Raw genomic sequence first — 26,779 nt, 5'->3', positions numbered from 1 at the left:
ACAGGAAAGAGAAGAGAGGGAAGAGAAATGAATAGAAGTAGTAACGAAGAAATGTTGACGGAAGCCAATTTAGCTCTTGTGTGGAGCTTGTGTGGATCATTACTGAGCATACATGCCACACACACACACACACACACACACACACACACACTCAGCTCACAGGTTTTCGGGGGCAGCTCCTTTACAGACCACCAGATGAGCAGAGGATTATAAAGGGCCTTACTGCCAATCCCATCCAGCATGTCTGCTAAGGAAGGCCATCGGCCAGATAGAGGGGTCCCAGGAGACTGGATTAGGAGCGTGCACACACACACACACACACACACACACACACACACACACACACACACACACTCACCACATGCCATGTAGAAACCTGTGTTGGGACTCTGGAGGCAGGGAGCGCCATTCAGGACACGCAAACTGAGTCCCATTCCAGTCCACCATGATTTCAGCCTTAATGACTGACAGAACATGTTCAGCACGGTTGGTTTGGCCCTAACATGATGTTCCTCTGTCTCCACTCTGATGGACCTCACAGCAACTCTTTATACTCTGCCTTATAAACTAAAGAACCAGGAATCCTGTAATACATTTTAGAAGTATACTGTAGCCTACAAATATCATAGCAAAAATAGGCTATAAAGGATATAGGAATATTATAGTGAAACCAGATTGTTTGATTTGATTTGATTTGATTTGATTTGATTTGATTTGATTTGTTTGATCATTTTAAAACAAGTTCCACATATACAACATAATGTAATGCACCTGGTTAAAAAAAACAATCAAATGTAAGACTTATTTCCATTGTGGTCCTCTAGTCCAAGAAGACTATGGGCATGACGCAGTGTCAATGAGTCAATATAACAATAAAAACAACAACAGACCAGTAATATACAAATAGTAATGTCTACATGTACCATAGGAGATAAAAACAAAACAAAAAAACACCATATGGTCACTATAAATTCACCATGGAGTACCACAGACTCACTATAAGATCCTATGGGAGTGTTCTAGTGACACCATGGGAGATGAGAATATAAAGTAGGGGAAGGTCTATAAACTCACTACACTCACTAAGTCCCTACTGACTCCCCAAATGGATACTCAACAAACCACAAACCCCCATTTGAAAAGATTTCCTCCTAAAGCCCCCCCATCTGAGAAGATTTCTACACTTAGCTAGGGTTTAGTATAGAATTGCATCCCATCTGTCCTGTAGGTGTGGTGATAACAGTGGGGGTGAGAGAGAACCTATGAAAAAAAAAAAACAACAAAAAAAAACACTCACTGTAACACATTCTCTCATTGTGCTAACCTCTGCTGAGTGACACAACAGGCAAAATTAAAGCGTTTCTCATTTTTTGCTGGGGGGCCCCCTGGAGGTCCCCGGACCCTCAGTTTGGGCACCGCTGCACTACAGGCTAGGGCATGCTCTCCGGCGGCAGGAGGCATGAAAAGAGAAGAGGAGGAGGAGGAGAGGAGGAGAGGGGAGGAGAGGTGAGAGGTTGCAGTTCAGTTGCATGGGATGCTGCCGCCGCCGCCGCTGCTGCTGCATAGGCTCCATCCCTCCATCCCTCCCTCGTAGAAAATGGAAAAACAAGGAGTGGTTATGTGATTCCCCACGAGCAGGAGAAGCGCACAAGAGAGGAGAAAGGAATAGGGGGGGCGTTTCCCTGCACAGTATAGCCTATTCTCACAGTTCAGCATGGATACAATGTATGGCATATGGAGCGACTTATCCACGGGATCCGGCGTGAAGGTGGACAAACGGTGAGTTCAGTCTTTTCTCCGCTGTTTATTTATCACGAAATGCGATTTGGATACAATTTCCACGGAGGCGGCGGCTTCAGGTCCCACCACTTTAGCCCGTATCCTGATATTTTACAGCTATTTGATGATAATCCCTGAAGTGAATAAAAACAGGAGACTTGTAGATTTGAAGCTACGTGCCGGTTTTAAAGGTTTGCATGGCATGGGATCAACGCCCGATCAATTTTGTCGGTGGCTTGCTTTATGATTTGATAACTAAAGAGGTTGGTCCCATCAGCATCACTCTCAGTGCCTATCAAATTACTTGATGAGAATTGCACCTGCACGCAGGTTCATATTGAACCAACTGCACGTCTAGCGTCCCCCCCCCCCCCCCCCCCCCCCTCCTTTGTAGCCTATTAGATAAAGACAAAGATGAATAAAACCACATCACTGCCACGCATGCAGCCACGCAAAGGGTTAAAGATTCAGTCCACGCTTGCCACTCCGAACTGGGTTCTCCTTGTCAGTGGCAGCGGATGTATTTACAAACAAAGAAAGCTTAATATCCAAAGCCTGTCACGTAGAAGACAGGTGCTTGGCTATCTGCAATTGTACAGTGGTGTGTGTGGTATCTGGGCTAGTAGGCCAACTGGAGCCCATATGCATTTAGGCCCAGCAGGATTAAGAAAAGCAAAAGTGTCTCTGGCAAGTTTGTGACTGAAAGTTTGGCCAAAGGCAGAGGATATTTTCTTAGTCTGCACTCTGGGCTGGATTTGTTGCAACAGCCATCGCCGGGTCATTTATTTTTTTTGTCTGGGTAGTGACTATTAGACTCCACAGTGTAGCCAAAATGACTGGAAGGATTTGCTGTTGCAGGCATAAGCATAAACATCCTCATAGCAGCGCCTTTAGTTCCAAGCAATTAAGCAGTAATGTGCAAGCAGCCCAGTGTCCGCTCGGTCTCTGTCTTGTCTTTGCTGCTGGCAGCGGCACAAGCACTCATGGTTTTGCGTCCTCTATATCTGAAATACCTGCTACATTAAAAGGATTGGAAAGGCCTGTTGTAGCAGATGTAAATATGAAACACAGACCGCCTCGCTCTCATTAGGCCCCCGGGGCTGGAGCCAGTCCACTTTCAATCTAATCAACTCAGGAAATGGATTTTCTTATAAATTCAAACCCGGAAGTGTATAAGTGCCATAAAAAAACTGTTTTTTATATCCAGTCTATAGAGGAATTATTGGGAATGAAGGGTCTATCATAAATATGCAGTATCAATTTACATTTTGGAACTGAGTGAAGTGGAACTGAGGTGACCACAAGGCCTATAGCTGCTCCGTGACGCCCAAGTCTGCCGCTGCAGGCCCGGCACACCTCCAAAAACCACGGCCGAGCTGTGTCTTCAGATTACGACCGGAGATATTCTGGTGACATCCGGCAGACGCGGGGCTGGTACTCCGCGGCGAAGAGGGCAGCGTGCGGGGTGTATTTTTACACCCGATCCTCTTGACACCTACATCTCTTCACAGCTCTTGGTGAGAACAGAAGACATGTCCACTTGAGTTGTCATCATCGGCAGCCCCGGACGTGGACGGCCGGGGATGGAGGAGGAGGAGGAGGAGGAGGAGGAGGCAGAGGCAGAGGGAGTGATGCGGGGAGAGAGAGAGAGAGAGAGAGAGAGAGGACTAGAGGAGTGTAGGTAATGAGGGAGACGGGTGTCAAGATCTTCTTGACAACACGCCGGCCTATAGCTGGTTTTGGCACTTTCCCTTTTACAATGGTGGCGTGGGGTAGGAAGCGGACAGCCGTGGGCACGAGAGCAGGGGGGGGGGGGGGTTTGACAGAAGCAAATGGGCATTTTCCTGTAGTGTCAGATTGGATGGTGTTGGGTGGCATCGCAGATCACAGTTCAGCTCTGACTGGTGAGGGGATACAGAGGATGATGTATGATTTATTGGTGTCTGAATGGAGAAACACGATGACCTCGTGCAGAGAGAGAGAGACAGAGAGAGAGAGAGAGAGAGCGCGCGAATGGGAGAAAGGTAAGTACAGGGCAAGAGTGGGAGAGAGGCCTAGAGAGAAGCCACAGCAATTAAGGAAGCGAGAGAGGAGAGATGAAGGGGAGGAAAAGTGAGAAGTAGAGGAAGAAAGAGAGAGGGAGAGAGAGAGAGAGAGAGAGAGAGAGAGAGTCAAGTCATGTTTGTAAACTAGCCTGAGTTTTCCACGGGGAGCTGTCTGTGGTGCTGATGCATTTCCTCCTCTTACTCCCTCCTCCTCTTCCCATCCCCCCTTTCCCAGCCACCCATCTCTCTCTCTCTCTCTCTCTCACTCTCTCTCTCTCTCTCCCCCTCTCTCTCTCTCTCCCCCCCTCTCTCTCTCTCCTCCTCAGCTTATGATTGACATCCACTGTGTCTCTAATTGGCAAGTGTGGATAGGGAGAGTCAGGCTTATTCTCCATGGGACAGACCAAGAAAGAGAGAGAGAGAAGGAGGGAGGGGAGTGGGGGGGGGGGGAGACACCAGGGAGTCTTCCACCAGTGAATGGGAGAGAGAGAGAGAGAGAGAGAGAGGGGGGAGAAAACAGTCCAAGGAATGGAGAACAGAGATGGGTGGGGAAAAAAAGGGGGATGGAAAATGGAAGAGGGAAGGTGGGAGGATAGGAGGGAGAGGAGGTGAGGGCTGAACATCTGTTTGGTAATCAGTCTCTCCCCTCAGCGCAGTGTAACACACACTGACATCTATTTGATAATTGGTGAGCCTGCCCTCTCCCTCAGCGCTTGGCTAAATGCTTGCTTGATACCAGGGAGAGCAAAGGACTCGCTTTTGGCATGAAATCTGTTTACTTGGAGCATCTCAGGTAAAGATGCCTAACAGGCTGCCTGTGTGTGTGTGAGTAGGTGTGTGTCTATTGCATAAAGCTTCCAATCAAGTTTATTACTCTAACCATGCATTCAAGACATGGAAGTCTGTGTATTATCGCCACTGTCTAAGCAATGCTGCTGCGTTATTATTCAAGGATAAACATGTTCTCTTCTCTTCTTACCCCAGGTGCCGTCCTTACACATTTGCCTCCACAGACCTCCTCCTTCCATCCTGCTCTTGTTCTGAGTGGAGCAGATAAAGGGACGCACACAAAGAACAGAGATGTAGAGCTGAGAGGAGAGAGAGAGAGAAAGAGAGAGAGAGAGAAAGGGATGGAGGGGAGGAGGTGGGCCCCCCTTTGCTCCGGTCTCGACCACGGGTATTCTTGGGTTGATAATACAGATGTGGATGTTATTGCTTGAGAATACGCGTAGTCGAGTGGATGCGCCATCGTCTACACCGGACCAAACGCACAGCTCTGTCCCGATAGGTCACAGCGACCAGACATATAAATGCTACAGCCAGACTCCACCAAGATGGTTTTCGATTTAGCAGCCAGAGGTGACTTTTTATGGGAAGGGAGGTTGTGTTTTTTGCCCCAATCAAAAAGCATCAGGTTTTTTAAATAGAATCAATGAGGGCTAACCAGGTGCTTAAATCAAATCCAGGCACTCGAAAGGTTTTTTATCACTGCGGGTTTATCAAGCGTGTCACTCTTCACACCTGATGAGGAAATGGGTTTGTGTGGCTGGCCAGGTTCAGCTGCTCCTGCAGACGCGCCGGTGGGGCGGACTTGTGCCAAGCCACTAAACTAAACCCCGGGCATTAGTTCAGGGGGCTTAACACAAAAAGTCAGATGTTAATTCCAAACCTTCTTGATTGCATGCCCTTGTCAGTCAGTAGTGCACACACACGTGAGCCTATAATCTTTCTATCAGTGTGTGGGTGTCTCTCGCAGCCTTTCATGCTCTGTCCTCATACTTACTGAGCAGGATTCTTGCACAAAATGGGCGCCACAAAATGGCTTCAAGTGGGTCCTGGGACACTGGTGCATTATAATTGTGGATAACCATCCCCCTGCAGCACCACCGACTACTTTTGCACTCCTATTTTTGACTCCCCGGCTAATGCTAAAAATGTGTGAGAGTTTGATGCCTGTAGCAGCAACAGGAGACAGTAACACATGAGGACATGTCAAGGCTTGCACCCATGGCTGACATCTCAGCACTCTGCTCAGCTGACTAGCTGTCATGCTGGAGACTCAGACCCATGCACACACACACACACGCTCACACACACACACACACACCCACACACACACACACACACACACACACACACACACACACACACACACACACACATACACGCTGCATGTGGGTTCAGTTAGTCTACATGCCAGTGGGGAAATAAGGGATTGATTGATCTTATGAAAACAAGCGTACAGATACATTCCCATATGTGTGAATACACACAAATTGCATCTAGGTTCACTGGGTCCATATGCCAGTGGGGAAATAAGGGATTGATTGATTTTATGGGGGACTATTTTTAGTCAGAATGATGGATGTTTATGTCTTTCATTGATCAAGCTGAGGTGTGGGTCTGGGGAATATTTGGACGTCAGCGCTTGCTGATTAATCAGGTGGCAAAGGTGTTGGAATAAAACGTCCTGAATTACATTTTTGGTACATTAGCATTATTGCTACAAGTGTTATAAATCAAGAAATCAAGCTTTCATTGCAATTTCAGCAATTTCTTAGCATCTGTTTGCAAATGTGTGCAAGATAAATTACATTCTCTCATTACTATTCCATGATTTCCTAATATTATGTAAGCAAATCTCTTATTTATTAGCACAGTATGTAATTATACGTATTTCAATAGGACATTGTGTAAACTTGTTGATTGGGCAATGCAGTTTCTGTGGTTTTATGTGTATTTGTGTATGCATGTGTGTGTGTGTGCTTCTAAGCAACAAAATGACTATTGTGAGCACAGCTCCAGGTGCCTAGCAACCGAATCGCTCTGTTTCCTTGGCAACAGTTGCCGCGCACTCACTGTGTGGGTGATTGGCAGCCTTGACAACGGAGACGGAGTGACACTTGACCTCGCGTGCTGAATGGGAAGGCAGCGAGAGAAAGAAGGAGCGAGAGATGCGGGAGAGGGGGAGGGAGTGGGAGGGGATGCGGAGAGACGGAGGAGAGACTAAGTGATAATCATTCCCCATTGTAATCATCCCCCAGCATGTTTCATAAGGCGTCGTCAATACCTCTCCAGCTGGGGTCCATCATCAAACACAATACACAGCCGTGCACATGCATGGACACACTCTCCCTCAGTGGAGAGCCCAGGCAGGCACTCCACATCTCATCTATTATCACTCAGCCCTGCCTGGTGCCGAGCCTCGCTACACTGTGTCTTCTTTCATTTGTGATTTGCTACATCCTGTGCTCTGCAGGGATGAATGGATGCCGGACTCCTGGAAATGTGTCACAGTCACAGATGCCACAGGAGACTAGATCAGAAGCTTTACCCAGAGATATTTTACTTTGAAAGAGGCGCTAGAGTGTCTTTGACACCTTGGATTTGGTTTCAGCGCTCTAATTATTGAAATTGTCTTCTGCAGACTCAGTTCTCCATCTAGCCATTCACTAGCTGAGAGTGTACCACTTGATTTGGTTTTCACTTCATTAAAAAGCCAAAGGGAGATTGTCCGTTTCCTTGGCATCTGTGTAGATCTCCTCTAACCTTTTACAGCTAGGCATGGTTTACTACAATGACAAGTCAAAATTGGAAGTATTAGGTCAGTGAACTAAAAACTAAAGGCAGCTATTTTTTGTTGATGCCATTGTTTTAACATGGAGTCCAATAAAAACCTACAATCAGAAGCTGACAGCGCTCTTTTACCTTGTTCTACTTTTACTATGAAATCTTTTATACTGAGGACGACAAGTCAAAAGCAGAGTAATTTAAGCTCTTTATCCCAATACTTAGACTTGTGACTGTATCTGTGATTATGAATACCGTACCATTTTTCACTTTCTAATCTCCCATTTCTTTGACAGGTTGCCTAGATCCTTATATTGCTGTCTTTACTTGGAGGTTGTCCCTCCATCTGCCACCAGCTGGTGGTGCTCAATGCTAGACAGTGGATCATTAACAAACCATTACCTTTGGCTTCCTATTACTATTACTATCTACTTTTTCTACCTGTCATGGCCATTCCTCACAGATATGAACAGATTAATCATTTAACAATCATGTAATCAATCACATAATCATGTAACAAAGGCAACTTATACACTGTCATGGTGTCTAAATACATTTATTTTCATCTTTAGCATTAAAATAATTAACTATTACAAAGGGCAACCAATCTGAAGATATTGGCAATGTCATTGAAAAACAAACTATTGCTTCACCGATGAATAGTAACATCAAATTTCATTCTTCCTTTATTTCCATGGTCACACATGATTTTCATTGGATTAAAAAAAATGTATTAAACGCTTTTTTTTGTTGTTGCTTTTTATGAGTGAATCATTCAACACTGATGGTTTTTGCATAAGGAAAAAAAAACCTACTCAATATTACAGGTTCATTTGGGCAAAAGATTACACTACCTTGTACATATGTGCCAATTACAGTAGATCATCTCTACTCCCTTGAACCTGCAAGCTAGAAAGACACAATCCATTTGAAACACTGAATGTGGGGATTGAAAGCAATTCAGAACGTTTGATGATCTTAGCAGCTGAGCACAAATCTATTACAGCATTTTTCCTCCCTCTCTCCGCTGGAATGACCTAATGCTGTGACAGAAAGGCGCATAGATGAGGTGAACTATGGGTAGGCATTACTGTTAAAAATAACTAAAATTTGCATGATGCTCAAGAGCAATGAGGATGATCAACATGGATGATAATAGTTTTGCATACATTAAAAACACAGAAAGGATTTGTTCCAAATCAATGACACTGCATTCAACTGAGATGTGATCTAAATTGTGTTAACATTCAACCTGAGGGTAGAGAAGGTAGGTGAACTACTCAAGATGTTTAGACCCAGACAGCCATGTTGGATGTGTGACGGTAAGTCAGGATGCATTGGAGAGAACAAATCATGTCATAAATATCACACTCTAGGGTCAAGACTAATGTTACGGACTGAAGACCTTACACAGAAAGGGCAGAACTTAAAGGACGACAGAACCATCCGGGGCCTGTTTGCATCAAAGATCTCAAGAGTGGGATTGCTGTTTTGGGACTTAAGTCTCAAGTGACCATAGAGTAACCTGTAAGTACCAGGGACCTGAAAGGGAAAAAAATATATATCCTAAACCTGCACTTCCCCTCTGACCAGCTTGATCCCTATGAACCCAGGCCAACTAGCCACCTCTTCATCCTCTTCCCCCCTGGAAAGGCAATCAGCCCCAATGAGGGCTACTGATTGGCTGCTTCACAGGCGTCTATCCAATCGCTGTACACGTCAACAGGCTCTGAAAGATCTTAGGAGCACCGGGTTAAGGATAAATATCACTTAGATCAGATACTGTCTTAGGCAGGATGATATGAACATTTGGAAATAAATAGTAGAAGGGAAGATAAAATGTGATTGCTAGCTGGCAAAGCATCTGCTCATCTGCTTGTTATTACTCTGAGGATTGAGTCCAAGCTGTGGTCATGAGGAGTCTGGTTCTAATCATCACTCACCAGTAGGAATGCATCAATACTGGTAGTGGATGTTGGACCTTTACCAGGCTAAAGTATGGCATTAGCATCAAGGGCTTTTCCTAATAGTAATCAGATACTAAATCCACATATCACAGAGCAAAGGATCTTGATTTTCTGCCTTTTATGCATAGGATGACAGAAGTCTAAAATTTGTCTGATGACCCCACTCCTGATCTATGACTATACTGCTCAGTAGACTAATCAATCAGATTGTTACTAAATATTGGAGGAGGGTACTTACAGGAATACACCAAGTTTTTAGGAGATTGGCACATTGATCAACTCACCCATTTAGAGATGAGAACACAGTCGCCAATATCAGCCATGTGTGCCTTGTAGATCATTCGCTCTGGTGCTCCTTGCTAACACCTCAGTGTACACTATGCTGAGTGACTAATATTTCAAAAGGGAGAAACTGACAACGTGTAGCAGCTCTAAAGATAAATGGCAAGTAATCTTAAACTATATGCAGCTAAGTCTGGCAATGTTGTGTATGAGATTAGTCAAATTTATACGAAATATGATATAGAAAAGAGTAGTAAGATATTGTTTTTAACTAACCAGCACTGCTTTCCCTGTTTCCATAGGAAGTGAAGGTGGTGGGTGATGGGAGACTGTGTACAGCTAAAGATGAGTAGCCTATGTGGTCGCCTGAAACAATTCAAAAAATAAACCTGGCTATGAATCTACAGGTCACATAATACACACCATAAACAACTAAAAAGGTCTGTCATCTTTTGATAATGCTAGTCACCTACTATCACTCAGCATAGTGTATGCTACATAATTAGTACAGAGCACAGGAGTGACTGATCTACCGGTGACACATGAATGATTTGGTGTCTATTTTCTCATGACTTAATGGTTAAGTTGGCCAACAGGCCAAACTCCCAAAAAACTCAGTGTATTCCTTTAAAGCTTTGTGCTGGCATTCAGTACTGGTAGTAAAAAACATAGTACTGACACATCTTTCCTTGTCTGTCTTAATGTAATAATTCCTGGGCAATTTGAGGCAATGAGGATGTGCAATGTTTCCTTCAGGGGGGACAAGGGTTGGCATATGGGATGACTTCTAGAAAACATAGAAGACTTTGATGAGTCAATGTTCAATGAAAAGATAATGTGAGGGATAATTCCCACAACAATTGCCTATCTACATTGCCTCAAAATGTTGCCCGGGTAACGTGGTCTAAAAAAAGATCTGCCGCTGAAGAGACATTGTTACGGACTAGAGACTCCAACAATAAACAAAGGACAACATTTGTTCATCCTTGTGAGCAAGGCGCTCATTATTGTCTTGTTATGAGGCAGAGAGAGAGAGATAATAACGTCATCTAAAGTTCATATCTGAGGATACAGGTAATGGGGGTCTGGAACTCCTCCAAGCAGACTGTGCAGGATATTATCCCAGTGTTTCTGCTTCTCTCCCTGTGGACAGGAAAAGACCAACAATAACTAGTCAGCAGTCAACTATCAAATCTGAAAGTTGCCTTTAGGGTGAGCGTATTGATTGTTTCCGTACATTTTGACATCACATGACTTTTCGTGGTTGCAGAATGGACAGGTAAACTGGCTATCCAGATCCCCTGTCATCTTCTTCTTAGGAGGGGGCTTTCGCTTAGACTTGCGGCGACCCATTGCACACGAAGAGCTAAATGTGTTTAGGAGAAAGACAACAAACATGGAACTTCAACAAGGAGGAGATATGCGTGGCGTGAATGCCACCAAAATGAAAACACGTCAACATATTCAGGAAACAACTCGGGCAGTTGGCTACACAAACAGACTGGTAGTTGGCTAGCAAGCTAACGTTAGCATGTTTGTTGTTGACCGTCAGTACAACAGAAATCGGTAAACAGATCAGCTATGAGTTCTTGCAATAAAGCGTGTTCGATCTGTGGTTAGTGACAGATTGCAAAAACGTAATGACCGTCAACTGTAAATTAATAAAGTTTCGTCTTGTTTACCTTTGGTAGTACCAGGATAGTACACGTTGGGGCAATGAGGAAAAGTCCTTCTACAAGATCCGGGACCCGGCCTGCAACTCTTCGCGTTAACTGATTGGAGGAAAGCATGCGCTTCTCCGCGAGTCATTGGCTTACGAAACGTCTGTCAAATTGATTGACATTTTCGACACATTCGCTTTACACAGTCTGCCGCCACGTGGGGGCGACAGAAGCTCAGGTATGTTCTACTATGTTCTAGCTGCTAGCAAACTACCTGCTATTACATTTCTATTTTGACATGCCCCCTAGTACATGTTGCCGTGTGGTAACTCTTGTTGCCACACGGCCTTGCCTTGCCTTGCTTTCACAAATGCCGACAGGTCAATTTAGGTGTGTGTCTCTGTGTTAGTTCAGTTGTCCTCCCTTGGTTGCTTGGTGTTAAGCTCTGTCTGACTGCAAGTATGAGCTGAAACAATGCATTGTTTATTTGAACAAATAATGTGTAAATGCTAGCCAGGAATGTCCTGTGTGTTAACGTACCTTGCAACACACTGGTTCAAAAAAGTTGGTTTATCTAAGCTTTGTTTTGTGCTTTTTAAACTATTTAAGCTTTGTTATGTTAGGTTAGCTTGGCTAGCTAGCTAAGTTAATGAACGAAGTTCACTGTTCTGTTCAGATTGCTGGACGCGTTGGATAAGGCTGACCTTGAATCCCAGGGAGATCATTCATGAAAGTGAATATATTGTTGATTCTGAACGTGTGTGTGTGTATTATCCATTCCAATCTGGATGTGTCTCTGTATGCATGTATGCACCTCTCTGCACCTGTCCTTCCCCTCAGATGTCTGTGCTGTGGACGGTGAAGGCGGTGGGCCTGGGGGCGGTGGCCCTCAGCCTCAGTGTGGAGCTGCTGGGCTGGCTCCTGCGTCGCCTCAGGCCTAGACGACCCCTGAAACAAGTCATCTTCTTCCCCTCAGAGGTGGCCTGTGTGGAGCACATCTTCACTCCCACTTCAGCATAGTAAGTGGAACTTAGTGTTGCTGTTTGTGAGTAAAGGTAATCTATGTAGGATTTCTGTATAATCGTTAAATGAGTTGTGATAATGGCCATTGACGCGGCACTTTACAGCCCCGATGAGGTGCTTTCAGGCAGTATATTGAGCCAGTTTATTTATCATTCCATATCCCCACTTAACTTGTAATTTTCCAATCAGAAGGGACCTTTCACAGGAAATTGAGTCTAAGAACTCAACTCACATTTTTTGCCAGCTTAGTTCACAGCATTTTTGCTAAATTGCGTTCACAATTTACTTCACAGCAGTGTATTATTGAGAAACTCCTACATGTACCATCTTAAATATGACTATGTAAATGTAAACTCCAAAGCCTATCTAACAGCCAGCCAGTTTTAGTTTACGCACTCTCTGGACAACTTGAATGGCTAAAATCAGAGTTTGACTGTAATGTGAGGAGGGAACAAAGAATAGAGCATATGGAATACAGCCCATGGTAATAGAACTAATTAGGCAACTTTTTTCTCTCCCCCTCTCTCTTTCTCCCCAGCCCCTGCTCCTGCTCGCTGCCTCATGATGTAGAGACCTCTTTCTCTCGCCTCCTCCGCCACATCATGTCTGCCTCCTCCTCTCTGGACTTATGTGTGTTCAGCTTTTCCAACATGGACCTGAGCAGGGCGGTGGTAGCGCTGCATAGCAGGGGCCTCACCGTCCGCGTCCTCTCCGACAAGGACTACTCCGCCATCACTGGCTCCCAGATAGGGGTCCTCCGCAAGGCCGGTAAGGGACACAGACTTGTTTGCTTTTGAAGTCATCGTAGTGAAGTTGACCAGCGATAATGAGTAAGCACTCCTATTCCAAGAAGCTTCACACATACAGACCCTGAGACTCACATTTAGCCATTTCAATATAGGGATACCCTTTGTTTGAAATGTCACGCCGACCTCCGCTGTCTAATCGTTATGGACCAATTCCACATGAAATGTGGGAAGGATGACTCAGGTCTTGCTCAACAAAAGGTGCGCACTCGGTGTTCGCAGACTAGCAGCGTCATCATCAGTAAGTCTCCCAGTTCCCTCGGTGATAAATAGAGCGATGATAGGAAGTGTCTGGGGGGAACGGGGGGTTGCCACTACAAGCCCCGCTGTGAGTCAGTGTAATCATGCTCCGAGAGGTTTGAGAGATGATGTGTCACGTGTCAGTCTGTCTGTCTCACTCTCACTCTCCGCCTCTCCGCTTTTAACTTAATTACAGCCATACTGTTACTTAAGAAATTGGCAACCAGACAGCAAATTACATTAAGCAAAGTGTGTGTGTGTGTGTGTGTGTGTGTGTGTGTGTGTGTGTGTGTGTGTGTGTGTGTGTGTGTGTGTGTGTGTGTGTGTGTGTGTGTGTGTGTGTGTGTGTGTGTGTGTGTGTGTGTGTGTGTGTGTGTGTGTGTGTGTGTGTGTGTGTGTGTGTGTGTGTGTGTGTGTGTGTGTGTGTAAAGCTCATGAGAACCTGTTTTATGCAATCAGCTCCTCTTTTCAAACCATTTCATTGACCTGGCATCTTCAAAAACAGAAAATGTTAGGTAGTTGGTTTTTTTTTTGTTCCACTGGCACCAAAATATACTTTACATTTCATAGTGCAGTGCCTAATGGAGACATTGTCAGCTCCGGCTGCTATAAGAACTTGCATGACAAGCTTGAAAATATAAGCTTTTCATCCAACACCGTCAATTTTCTTGATATGTACTGTACTCAAACACGGAGCACCTTCTGTTCTAATTAACAAAGTTCTCAGTGGTATACTTTGTACACATCCCAGAATTTCACACCAGGTACTGAAGAAACCAGTGATTTCTGCTCCCAAGCTGACTGTTTCTTACCAGAACAGACATCTTTTTATGTCATAAAGCTAAGACATTTATTTCCCCTCCTCCTCTGCTCCCCGTTTGCACCCCAGGGATCTGCGTACGGTGCGAGTCGGGCGCCGTGCACATGCACCACAAGTTTGCAGTGGTGGACGGCCGGCTGCTCATCACCGGCTCCCTCAACTGGACGCTGACGGCAGTGCTGCACAACATGGAGAACATCCTCGTCACCGAGGAGCCAGACCTGGTCCGACCCTTCATCCTGGAGTTCCAGAGGCTTTGGCAGAACAACGACCCGGTCCGCCGCCACCTGGCTAACGTTGTCCGAAAACCTGATCGAGTTACCGCTAGAACCAGTGACTGACTAACCACGGGGGCCCAGTGGGGAGCCTCTGAGTTAGAGGGGCCCTCTGGTGTCAAAGTCAAATACCTGTGAGTGCAACATGAATCATCAAAACTTCACAGTATATTTACAGGAAGAGTAGAGGGGAAAAAGTAGGATTTGTGGCTGTTCTGAGTGTAAAATTGTTGTGATCAAAGTTTCTTTTTTTCACCTAATGGTTAAACATCCACTGGGGCTTTATTTCATTATAGCGCTAATAGGTGGAAACCAGAAAATGTGCCCATATGCTTGTAGTCCTGCCCAAATGCAGTCGGCACTGTCGGTGTGTCCACAGAACAGCTCCAGGATTTGTCTTTTCTTGACTTCATTAACAGTCTTAGCTCTCTTGTTTCAAGGTTTTGGAGAGACTTGTTCATGTTAAAGTGAAGACAGAACTGTCCAAGATGATAGGAGGATTTTAAGATGCTTTTTTCTTTAATGTATCAGAAGGCTGGTCTGATTTTGGTTTGACCCTGTTGTGAGATGTGGTGGAAATCAGGCTGGCAACTCTTGCAACAGCAGTTAGAGAAGAGTTCCCTTTTTTTGTGTGTATGTGATTTTTGCTGGTTTCCTTATATTACTGTGTGCAAAATCAATGCCTTGTAAGCACTGTTTGGTGCAGGCCTTAGGAGATATGGGGATGTTACTACTCACATAGAGTAAGTCCAGTTCTAAAGAGACTTCCCTATGACTGAAGTTTCTGATTGTTTAGTAGTTTTGGATTTGGAGCCTCAATCCAGTCTGTCACCCCCAGACTGAGGAGGCAGTAGCAGGCTGTGAAATGCATGGTGTGTGTGTTTTGTTAGGCAAAAACATTTCTGCAGTTTTATATTGAAGGTGTTTCTGTTATGTCCATATTTTGATATTGTTTTGTACATAGGTTGATGTTATAATTTCTTGCAATTACAATTTCTACTATTTTAATCTATATTTTAATACTATTCAAATCTCCACTGAGATTGAATGGATCTTATTGTCTTCTTCATTTACATCACATAATCAAACTGTTAACATTTTGAGGTTTTTTTCTTCTTAGAAGCAGATGGAATATGTTTTTGGAAAAGTAAGGTGAACACTTCTTGTGAAATCCATCCACAGTTCATCTTGTTTATAACTAGAAATTACACTGACGGTATAAATCCACTGTATCGTCAGGGGAGTGGTACTGCTGTCTCAGGGACTATGTTTCGCCAAGCACCAATAAAAAAAAAAGAAAAAAAAAAAACCTTTCATCCACTCTCCTGCAGTTTTGGCAGGTCTCTTGCACCAGTGCCCCGCAGCTGTAGTTTTTCTCTTGCTCCAACATGATTTACACTGGTTCAAATCCACAGAAAGGCCTCGCTGCACACAAGGAAGCTGGAAGCTGAATGTTTTAAGAATGTCATCTTTTGAAAGTCCTCAAATGCAAATAAAACAGTTTATCTGGCTTCAGCATGATTAATGGGTCAGAGTGCCTGACACTGCTCAAAGCCAGGCTAACTCATTGTTTATGCAGCCAGAACTGGTTTGTCTGACTCTAACGGGACTCTTGCATTATTTCTGCGGTTTATGTCTTTAGTACACCGTGGTGATTATGAATGTTAGACTTTACAAAGCAGCCGCCATATATTATCCATGTAATAACTAAAGTGCCATTTAACTGCTAAGTCATGAGTTTAGATGTGTATCGCTGGTGCGTAACTTGCGCGTGAAGCTCCGTCAAGCTAGCCAGAGACGGTTAGTAGAATACCGGAAATCAGGCGGTTTTACCTTCAAATTAAAAGGTTGGCTGGACGCTTACAATCACGCGTCAGTCCTGGAGGCCCCATGCTACCATTTAATATACTGTAGGTCAGTGCATGCTACAGGCCAAATCACAATGTTTATTTCTAGGTAGAATATCTGCATCATCTCTACATGCAGAAGGCAAGATAGCTGGACTGTAAATCCTTCCAAGGTACCCGCTATATGTATTGTGTTTGAATCTGTGTATTTATGTTTAGGAATGTACTGTAATCTTTTTGTGGTAACCATAGATATGTATCTGTTCTTTCAAAAGGCCACCATCAATTGTATTCTCATGCAGGCTACTACAGATTCTTACTTACAGTAATAATCTGAATGAATGAATGAATTTTTCATACAACTAAATGTTTGTGTTGCGACTCTCTGCTGCCGACTGATATAACAAAATAGTGATTCAGTCTATATCCAGTTCATGAAAGCTTTTGCTGTTCTAAACATCCAGTTCATTCATGGGAAAAATCCTCTGCGCACAGGAAGTGATACATTTTATGTTTCCTGCAACGTCAACAATTGTTTGTTTGGAATGAACAGAAGAACTGAGTACTATGAGCAGTGATAGCCAGCATGGCTGAACCTATAACTTAATCAACAGAAAATTCAAGGAAAAAGACGTAATAGTAGGCTATGCAATGCCTGCTTAGCATCAAAGATGTTGCAAAAAAAAAAAAACGAATGTCACAGACTACCACTTTAATTTCTTTATTTTTTTGTTTCCACTTGTGTCATTTGTGTTACTAAAAACGATGCAACACGTTGGTCAGTAGGGCTTTTAGTTTGAAACTCACAACCGGAAGTCGTATTGTTGTTACTCCGGCTGGCTTGACGCTGGTTGGATGCTGCATGGTCCCAGTGCCATGCAGAGTGTGGAGATCCGGGAGCGGCGCGCCAGAGGAGGAGCGCCCCACCGCAGCGCACACTGATCGGCCGGACAGTATAGGGGGAAGACCGGGAGCAGCGCGGACGAGAGACACCCACACACAACAGTCAAGGTAAAAGATTACAACTCACATAGTTTTCAGTAAAGACGGAAGGTGTGTTAATGTTACCAGGTTCTTAAGCTAGTCGAGTTGCCGTATGGTAGAACCTTTTAAGACAAACTCTTCAATCCTCAGTACAGTGTGGGCAGAATATGCACTTCAATCTGTTTGTAGTTTACGAGGCTACTGGGTGCTATGATTCCACAGTTGTATTCCAGGATTAGATTCGTACAGGCTATATTGTTGCGGGACACGCATTTGTTTGTCCAACATCTCAACAAGTGTCCTGACCCCATGTGTCTCCATACAAGCAGCAGCCTGCTCTTGCAAAGTGCCACAGTTTCAAGTGCACGCCCCAGCTCCATTAGCCATTATGGCTCTCGGTAATTTCAGCTACTTAAGATCATGTTTCGTGCACATCTGCTGTGGGGGCGTACGTTGCGTGATGAGGTGGTTGCTCTTATGGGAGATGAAAAAAAGTCATCTATGTCCTAATACTGTGTTGGTGTAATGCAATAGATGGGGGGGAAAAGAGCTCTGTTTCATAATAGCCTGTTGATGTAATGCAACCAACATTACAACTCTCCACACACCGCTGCTTGTGTGTGTGTGTGTGGGAGGGGTGGGATGGGGAGGGGGGAGGGGGGAAGGGGGAGGGGGGGGGGGGGGGGGGTGCTGAGTGTGTAGCATGCTGGCCAGTCCCTCTTTATGATCCTGGAAGTGGTGGTGCTGAGCTGGTCTCCAGAGAGAACTCAGCAATCAGGAAAGAGCAGGACTCAGCTCAACCTCTCTGTCCTGGAAGAGAGAGAGAGAGAGAGAGGTGGGGGGTTGGGGGGGTGGATGTTTGGATGGATGGATGGCTCAGCCTCCTCATGATGCAGAGGGATGGAGAAATAAGAGAGTGTGTGGAGAGAGAGAGGGGTGAGATATGGATGGATGATGACAAGAGGGATGCATGGATGGATGAATATGAGAGAGGGAGGGAGGAAGATAAATGGATGGGTAGGCGTGTGTGTGTGTGTGTGTGTGTTTGTGTGTGTGAGAGAGTGTCAACGGTTAGAAGACAGATGAAATACAGAGGGAGGGGAATGTATCGCCCCCTCGCCCACCATGCGGCTTCCACCGGAGCGATCCCATAAGTTCTGTCGTGTGAGTCCATGTGAAAAATGGACAGAGAAAGCTATGGGTGACTGATGGAGGGAGAAATAGAGAGAGGGTGAGGAAGGCAGCGTGCACGGGCTTTGATTCATCGCACAGAGATGAGAGGAGGGAGGAAGATAGGGAACAGATTGTACTTTTCATTCCATTTACCAACATCAGCATCAGCGCCTGGATGAATATCAGACTCTTGAATATAACAAGCAGTTCTCAAAACTCTCCCTCGCTCTTGAATTGAACGTCTTACTATCGTCTTTTCACACTGCTTTCCCACTCCTCCATCTCCCCAATCTTTCAGTTAGTCAATGACCAGCTCACATCTTAACTAGCCAAACAGATCCAGGGAGACAGAGCCAAAGATTACTCATTATTTATATTACACAATAACTCCTGAAATACTTCAATGATTCTTTTTTGCATATTCTTGCCAACAGAGATGATTTGTTGCCCGGGCAAGTAGTTGTTATATATTACAAGTAGTTCTCATCATGCACTGGTATAAACATTAGAGCTGTTTTGCTGGTCTCATCTGCACAATTTGCATTTCTTCTCTTCTTTTGTCAGTTTTCATCATTTATATGTGCAAATAAACTCCACACAAAATCTAAACCACTTGGCCACTTGAGAGAATCTCTTAAATGAGAATAATAAATTGGCTTATTTTCTGACAGGGACTTGATTTCTCAGAAGCTTTTTAGCAGTAAGTTGGCTTAGTAGTTGATAACTCCTTCATTTGATTTACAGTATTTATAGTATATTCCATCCCTGCATTCACATTTCCTCATTAACCATCTCTTTTCTTCCCCTTGCCCTAAAATGGTATTATATTTTGGCCTTGATTGCAAGGTTAAAAAGTGTCTTGTACTTCTTTGTTTATATTGAGTTGTCATTATTTTCTATTAACATATGCCATGTGTAGTAAAACGAAAATAATAGGCACTGCAGAGATAATCCTGTGTGTGCAGGAATTTCCTTTTTCTATGGATTCAGCACATACATACAGCACCTGTAATTCGTTCATTTTGTTTTTTATACTCACATTCGGCATGTTCCTTTTATTCAGCCACAGAATCCATAAGAAACATCTCAAAACTATGGTGCAATTAAAAATGCATGTGTGTCAATCTAGAAATAAGCCACCCTCACCCGAATCACCATTCCCTGCCTCTTGCCTCCCTCGATCTCCCAGATGGCGTCAGCCAGCGATGCCGGGCCGGGCCAGCAGACCCAGGAGCAGAGGGACGCCGCCGACCAGAACTTCGACTACATGTTCAAGCTGCTGATCATCGGCAACAGCAGCGTGGGGAAGACCTCGTTCCTGTTCCGCTACGCAGACGACTCCTTCACCTCGGCCTTCGTCAGCACCGTGGGCATCGACTTCAAAGTCAAGACCATCTACAGGAACGACAAGAGGGTCAAACTGCAGATCTGGGTGAGTGGGGGAAATACGCTCACACTGTAACACACTTTGATTTGAGTTCAAAGTGCAGTCTCCTTCAGCCAAGGATGATATTTAGGCTTACATGGTCTCGGACAGGGCTTCTCTGCAAAATACTGGAAGTACCCACAGTTACTATAGCATTAGATGTAAATGTTTTGAAGAAGGCATTAGAACAGCAATCCCAATACACATTCCAAAGTTTCTTTCTGTCCTTTGCCTTCTCCTCCTTTGTTGACTCCTTGACTCCTTTCCTGCTCTCCTGCCTGCATGGACTAGCCAAAGGGAGAGTTGCTTAGTTAGTCTTCCACTGTTTTTCACAAATGTATTTAAAATTTGACCATCATGCTCATTAATGTGCAGACTCACAGAAAATGAAATTCAATAGCTCAAAAGTAAGTCATTGTATGGATAAAGCAACTATTTGTGGCTCGTTCCATAGAGATGAATCTGCACTACAGTCTACAGGGAGTTACATGCATAACATTTTGGTTATTGTAGTTTCAACCAAGATTTTTGAATTGATGGATGTGAAATATTAGGAATTATTTATTTTTTAAATTTTAACTGGTTTGAACAATAGGTTGGAACGTTTAATCTGAAATGGAAAAAATCCAGTTATGTGCAGAGCAAAGAAATAGCAAAATCTTTCATGTTCCTTCCCTTGATTCCTTCACCTTCTTGCGTTCAAACTGTTCCCCGCTACATGCACCCTGTCAGCTCTGTGTAGTCTCTCCTGTCCAGTGGGAGGAAAGTGTGGAAGTCTATCAGATAACAGCAGCTCTCTACAACACTCCTTGACTCAGAGAAGGATGTTTGTTCAGTGCAGAAACCAAGAGCCAAGGGCTGGTAGACATTCCTAGGGCTTGACCAGATTTAGCTTCAATTAGTCTGGCCCACAATATCCCACGTCCTAACTTTTCTTAACAACTCTGCTCTGGTTAAGATTTTGTTGTTTCTGCAGATTGGTGTTGCTGTGTTAGTGTCAGCCTGCCTTGTTTTTCCACCGACACTTCACCAGATGGCAGACCGCCAGGAAAAATTTGAAGTTTGTCACATTGCTTGACCCTCAGATATATTTCCCAAGGATAATTTACCTGCTTTGACTCTGCACAGCTAGCCTGGGGCTAAGCTGTATTGGACAAAAGCCATGTATATGCAAACAGACTCTGTTGAGAAGGGTTCGACCGATATGGGATTTTTGGATTGAAAGTACCAATACTTTGTGCCAATATCTGATATCCTTACATTTGACAATTTTCGTGCCTCCCTCAAAAATACAAGGATTCAGACCTTTTCTGAGAATTGTATATTCTTGTCACGGTGGAAAAGCCTCTGAAACAGTATTAAGACCATCATGAGACACTAAAACTCTCCATTGAAACCCAGACTAATGAAATTCCTTTAGGTTAGCAGCTCATTAAGGCAGAGCGACCCACTGTTTGTGCTCAATGGCAGTGGAAACTCTGAGATACATCACTGCCTTCAAATGAACAATCAGTTTATTTTATAGACAGTTTTTTAATGTAGCTGTGGTCAGGGAGAAACGTTCATCATATCGGCAGTGGATTGGCTTGCCAATATTTAACAAAAGGCCAATATCTGCCCTATATATTGACAAAAATGAAAAATGCTTATCTTCTCATTGATGCCAATATATTCTTGAAATTAGACAGTGGGTTGTCAAGGGCCGAAGGGTCATAATTCAAGCTGGAAAAACAAAATCACCAAACCTGCAGTTGCAGTGTGTGTGTGTGTTACAGCAGCTCTGTGTAGATTCCCGGTGCTAGCTCGCCCTCCGCCAAAACAAGGTTCAGCCCACATTACAATGTGCCATTGTTAAATATTAGTTTGCCCAGGACTAAGAGGTAGCCTGGGGTAGAGGTGTCTATTTGGAAAGAGCTGTGGCACATCACTGAGGTCTAAGCAGCTCCTGATACTTTCTGATAGACGGCTCCATAAGCCTTTTCCATGCCACTCAAGTGAACGGTGCTATTGAAAGCCGTACTGTTACACCACATAAACAGTACATTCCCCACCCCATCCTCTAGTTTACCCTCTTACACGCTGCCGCCTGTCATGCGTGCGGCGTAAACTAATTTCTCACACTCGGGAGTTAATGACAGTTGATGTTTAACATCGTCCCCAGACGGCGGGGTTCATGAAAGATGCATGGCTTCTGAGCTGCCGGGGCTGAATACGCTTACTGTGCAGACACCAACACCCAGGACACATCTATTACTGAGTGCCAGTGGAGGGAGAGGACTCACCCACAGTGCTCCTGCTGGAGGGAAATGTGTTATCTGTTTTTTGTTTTATTTATCCAGGGAAGGGATGCTAGCATGCCTGTTCTGCTCTGCGCCACGATCATACAGTTGCATGCTTTTACACAAGGGAGCTGCCAAGTACAACTAAAGTCTTCTTCTATTGGCTGCTGAGCGACTTGAATGGGTTTCATGGAGCCATGAAACTAGCTCAGCTCAAATAGATTTACATAAAAACCTGATCATCACCAATATTGAGGTAATGGGGTTTTCACACAACAATAGCATCTTATAGTGTCACTTCATTTGGGTGTTGATCAAACCCTGTATCTCCAGCTTTAGTTTTGACTTTGATATTGCAAGTGACAGCTGGCATTTTCTGTTATGTGCAAAACAAGCATCAAGGCCCTGGGCCATCATTTAAACCCATCAGCTGAATCCTAAAAAGCATCAGAGCCAATAAGTCAGCACTTTTTCCTGATGCAGGTTTTAGTATCCTCACCAGGAGTATCAGTTAATGTCACCTCTTGCTTTTAATGAAGAAAATGAATCTTAAAAGCCCGTTCTTTTTTCAGATAAGTGAAGTCCCAATCTAGAAAGCGTTTTCCCATAATGAGACAAGAGCTCGGAGAAGAAAAATAACAGGCCTGAATGCAATTTGTCCCTTTAGGCTACTCCATGTGTTGTCAAAAGGCAGCCGGCGTATCCTGGTGTACTTACAGGGTGTGGGAACAGCGGAGCATGATGGGAGGGATTTGCCTCAGTTCCGAGGGACTGAGTTAATGATTCACCTCCACTCTTCAGGACAGTGGAGTTAACCGTTTGTATTCTACCTTCAGGAATGAGTTTTTTCAGTTTTTGTTTTTTTTGCTGTGTTGGAATTACATTTCTTCCTTATTGTCAACAGAGGTTTTTATTTATTTTCCTGCCCTCCACTTTCCTGTTATCATTATCATCATTATTATTAGTAGTAGTAGTAGTAGTAGTAGTAGTAGTAGTAGTAGTAGTAGTAGTAGTAGTAGTAGTAGTAGTAGTAGTAGTAGTAGTAGTAGTAGTAGTAGTAGTAGTAGTAGTAGTAGTAGTCGTCGTCGTCATCCTTCAGGCCTTCACATTAGATACAGGTCCCAGATGTCCCATTTCTTCAAGATAGCTCTGATTTTAAGCCATTAATGTCATTTATCCCCAAAATAGACGGAGAATTCCTCAGGTGTTCATGTGTTTTGCAGGACACAGCGGGGCAGGAGCGCTACCGGACCATCACCACAGCCTACTACAGGGGAGCCATGGGGTTCCTGCTCATGTACGATATCACCAGCCAGGAGTCCTTCTACGCTGTGCAGGACTGGTGGGTAGAGCTCCAGATATAACCACATACTATCTAGATAAATTGTGTATTTATATGTGTATCGTTTAGATTTTTCTGGTGGCGTAGGTTAACATGTTTTATTTTTTAAGCTAAGTGTGCTTGTACCGTAAAATGGATTGTGGTGGTTTTTTATATTGGTTTTTGTCTGTGTCCTGCAGAAACTCTCATATTTCGCCATTTGTTTTATAGATAAGATGAAACTTTAATCATCCCCATAGGGAAATTGTGCTGTTACACCAGTGAATAGTAAGAGGATACAGCAAAGAAAAAGGGAATATACAGTAAATACAGATATAGCAAAAGAGGGTCATATAAACACACGAAACCAACAGTTTCAACACTAGAACATTTTAAGTAAAAATGAATGAATGAAAGTATGGAAAGGTATGGAAGAGGTTGTGTAAAATAGCAGCAGTAGTAGCAGTAGAACGAATTGAGATGAGCATAAAACAAATGACAAACATGTACTATTTTTCCATTAACTGACAGCTGGAATTGTTTCCCCACATGTAGAAAATGTTCATGATCATTGGACAAAGCCAAACTGTTGATAACGCACTGTTCAATATCAATAATGCATGGAGGGCAACGGGGAAAATACCAGCTTCTCGATGTTCTTGATGTTTTGGAGAGAGGCAGAGGGTTTTTGCAGGAACTGGTTGTGAAATGGTCTTGGTGTCCTTTCCCAGGGCGACCCAGATCAAGACGTACTCGTGGGACAACGCTCAGGTCGTCCTGGTGGGCAATAAGCTGGACTTGGAGGAAGACAGGCAGGTCCCTACTGAGGACGCCCAGAGACTGGCTACAGAACTAGGTCAGCACACCGATGGATACAGAGTATTATTAATATTATTATGGGCGGGGCGCACATACAGACATGTCCGAACACCCTGAACATAACTTAACATGCTCACTGAGAACACATAAACCACATGTTGCTCAATAGCTGTTACTCATAACTCTCTGCAACTTTTTCACTCTTCCTCCCTCTCTCTCTCTCTCTACCTCCCTCCTTCCCCTCCTTCCTCACTACCTCCCCTCGCCAGGCTTCCAGTTCTTCGAGGCCAGTGCCAAAGACAACATCAACGTGAAGCAGGTCTTCGACCGGCTGGTGGACGTCATCTGCGAGAAGATGAACGAGAGCGTCAACGGTGATGCCAGTCCGGCAGCCAATCACAAAGGAGCCAGCCTACAGGACACGCCCCCTGGCAGCCAGGGTGGCTGTGCCTGCTGATAGCTCACACCTTGAGTTCACAGAACACTGGTTTCACACTGACACACACACACACACACACACACACAAATACAGTATGTACACAAACACATGTGCACTTGATGTGTCAATGGCAAAGCCAAGACATCTTATCAACTAAGTAAATAGGAGAACCAGGTAGGAGAACTGTAACACACACACACACAGATCAATTAAATTGCCAAAAATCTAGCATTGTGAATGTACTCTGCTGTATGTTATAATGTTTTGTTGCTGCAACACTATCATGGATCTTTGCCTCTTTACTCTGCAGTTTGTCTTTCCTCTACCTGGTACTGTGTGAGTACCGGTGCGGTCTTCAGCGCTCCCTCGTAATTTTAATGTGACTGTTACACTTAGATGCCAAAGAACTGCATCGAGCAGCTGTGCCTTTTGTGCTCGACTACCACGCTTTATGAATTCCTGTTTAGGACGGGTGAATGGCACATGTTGCAGGTGAAGGATGTGAATGAAAGGCATGAACTGAAGCGTTACAGTAGGGATTTACTTGTGTCATGCTACCCCCTTGTGGGTGTTATATGATAATGCATCACTGTGATCTATGATGGGTGTGTAAAGTGGCCCCATGTTATTCTGCTGAGGAAGCAGGGCCATCTATCTGCTCTGTAGCGCACCTGAAAGCTGTCTTGTCTTTCCAGACATATGTGCTGTCATGCGTACTCCTCACTAGCAGTTGCTATTTTGGAGAGATATTCTGGTTTGCCTTTAATTTATGGTTTTCTGTTATTTGATTTTGCTTTAATGATGAATCATGGTAGTAAAATATATCCTTTGCCAAGTTTATTGTGTACCCTGAAAAAGATGAGAATAAATAATATGGAGCTGTATGTTTGTTTGTTTTCATTTCCCTAATGTAACTTCATATGTTTCGTTCAATATTGCACTTTAAATACTTATGGTCTTTAATACTATATCATACTTATCCCAAACACTTTACATTGAGTGTTTCAATGTGTTAGCATTATTGTTATCATTTCAGACATTGTATCCCAGAAGTGTTTTTCCATTCATAAAAATAAAACATACTTCAGGTTTTACAGCAGTATATGATGCCATAAACATCAAATTATTTTAGTTCCTGTTTTTCCCTTGAATTGTGTCCTGTTTTTTTAATTGAGTCCCTTTTCCCACAGCGCAGCCGCGGGCATCAGGAGCCAAATTCAGGTCAGGCAGTCAGACATACACCTGTCGCTTCGTGAGATGGCCCTAGAGGGCGTCTGTGATTATGGCCTCTCACCTATGGGCTAAAAGCCACATTCAGTCAATGTCACGGTCCCACACAGTGAGCCCCTCTCTCCGCCGATTTACAGACATCCACTTCTACTGTCCTGCAAACCTTAACGCTAGCCAGCTCACCTTATAGGCCCTTTTCACGTCGTGAGAAACCGGTGCATTACGAATTCCTGTGGCAGTTTTATTTTTGCGAAGAGGTAACTTCCAGGTGTCAACAAAAAATTGTCTTTGAACTTCACCAATGTTCATTTTGGACAGGTTGTGGAGCGATTTAGTGAAGACCAGAGCTGGGAACAGGAAGTTGTAATGCACAATGGCCGATAACCGTGTTGCTAGGTGACCATTGCTGAAGCCACACTCTCCGCTGTTACCGTAATTTACAGATATCCACGTCTTCTGCTGCCCTGCAAACTTTAACGGTAAGTTACGTTATTTCCTGTGGTATTTAAGTTGCGTTAGCTGCGGCGACACTGACCCGTTGTGTCTGTCCGTCTCCCTTCATTTCAATTCATGTTCAATTTCAAGTTCAACCCAGTTGAGTTTTTTTCTGTACGAATTCGTGTCAATCAAAGACACAACGGTACAACCAAAACAAAGATAAAACGGAGAAAGTCTGTTATAACGTTGGGATGACTGGAGGTTTTCCAGGTCAGTTTCTTATTTAATGTATTCTGTATAGTCTGTTTCTTATTTTTTCTATGAAGTAGCACCGTTATGAGCGAAGCTAGGCTAC

At 44.0% G+C, this 26,779-nt stretch overlaps 3 protein-coding genes across 3 annotated transcripts; 2 read left to right on the top strand and 1 right to left on the bottom strand.

Moving 5' to 3' along the window:
* Positions 1-7,934: 7,934 nt before the first annotated feature.
* LOC139660877 (transcription elongation factor 1 homolog) lies at positions 7,935-11,444 on the bottom strand. The gene is made up of 4 exons (XM_071539137.1): positions 11,326-11,444; positions 10,881-11,009; positions 10,716-10,786; positions 7,935-9,132 (listed from the first exon to the last, which is right to left on the bottom strand). The coding sequence occupies exons 2-4, from the start codon at positions 10,994-10,996 to the stop codon at positions 9,068-9,070; spliced, it is 252 nt and encodes an 83-aa protein (XP_071395238.1). The 5' UTR covers positions 10,997-11,009; positions 11,326-11,444; the 3' UTR covers positions 7,935-9,067.
* pld6 (phospholipase D family, member 6) lies at positions 11,416-14,535 on the top strand. The gene is made up of 4 exons (XM_071539136.1): positions 11,416-11,542; positions 12,145-12,323; positions 12,866-13,095; positions 14,263-14,535. Exons 2-4 carry the CDS (start codon positions 12,145-12,147, stop codon positions 14,532-14,534), a joined length of 681 nt encoding a protein of 226 aa, XP_071395237.1. The 5' UTR covers positions 11,416-11,542; the 3' UTR covers position 14,535.
* A 2,663-nt stretch (positions 14,536-17,198) lies between these two features.
* rab3da (RAB3D, member RAS oncogene family, a) lies at positions 17,199-25,640 on the top strand. Its single transcript, XM_071539135.1, has 5 exons — positions 17,199-17,326; positions 19,662-19,904; positions 23,401-23,519; positions 24,230-24,354; positions 24,587-25,640. Exons 2-5 carry the CDS (start codon positions 19,662-19,664, stop codon positions 24,772-24,774), a joined length of 675 nt encoding a protein of 224 aa, XP_071395236.1. The 5' UTR covers positions 17,199-17,326; the 3' UTR covers positions 24,775-25,640.
* The last annotated feature ends 1,139 nt before the right edge of the window (positions 25,641-26,779 follow it).

This window comes from Centroberyx affinis, unplaced genomic scaffold (genome assembly GCF_046629955.1).
Source record: "Centroberyx affinis isolate AG114_WGS23_722 - 3 ecotype Tasmania unplaced genomic scaffold, CSIRO-AGI_Caff_v1 ptg003413l_1, whole genome shotgun sequence".
Taxonomy (NCBI): domain Eukaryota; kingdom Metazoa; phylum Chordata; class Actinopteri; order Beryciformes; family Berycidae; genus Centroberyx; species Centroberyx affinis.
This window is presented reverse-complemented; position numbering and strand designations above follow the sequence as displayed.

Bases quoted from the DNA above. Each gene is read 5' to 3' on its own strand.
- LOC139660877 (XM_071539137.1), bottom strand. From the start codon at position 10,996: ATGGGTCGCCGCAAGTCTAAGCGAAAGCCCCCTCCTAAGAAGAAGATG. The intron at 10,787-10,880 runs GTACGGAAACAA...TCCTGTCCACAG, and splicing joins AAGTCATGTGATGTCAAAAT to GGAGAGAAGCAGAAACACTG. The intron at 9,133-10,715 runs GTATCCTCAGAT...GGTGCTCCTAAG, and splicing joins GTTCCAGACCCCCATTACCT to ATCTTTCAGAGCCTGTTGAC.
- pld6 (XM_071539136.1), top strand. From the start codon at position 12,145: ATGTCTGTGCTGTGGACGGTGAAGGCGGTGGGCCTGGGGGCGGTGGCC. The intron at 12,324-12,865 runs GTAAGTGGAACT...CTTTCTCCCCAG, and splicing joins TTCACTCCCACTTCAGCATA to CCCCTGCTCCTGCTCGCTGC. The intron at 13,096-14,262 runs GTAAGGGACACA...TTTGCACCCCAG, and splicing joins AGGGGTCCTCCGCAAGGCCG to GGATCTGCGTACGGTGCGAG.
- rab3da (XM_071539135.1), top strand. From the start codon at position 19,662: ATGGCGTCAGCCAGCGATGCCGGGCCGGGCCAGCAGACCCAGGAGCAG. The intron at 19,905-23,400 runs GTGAGTGGGGGA...TGTGTTTTGCAG, and splicing joins GGGTCAAACTGCAGATCTGG to GACACAGCGGGGCAGGAGCG. The intron at 24,355-24,586 runs GTCAGCACACCG...TCCCCTCGCCAG, and splicing joins GAGACTGGCTACAGAACTAG to GCTTCCAGTTCTTCGAGGCC.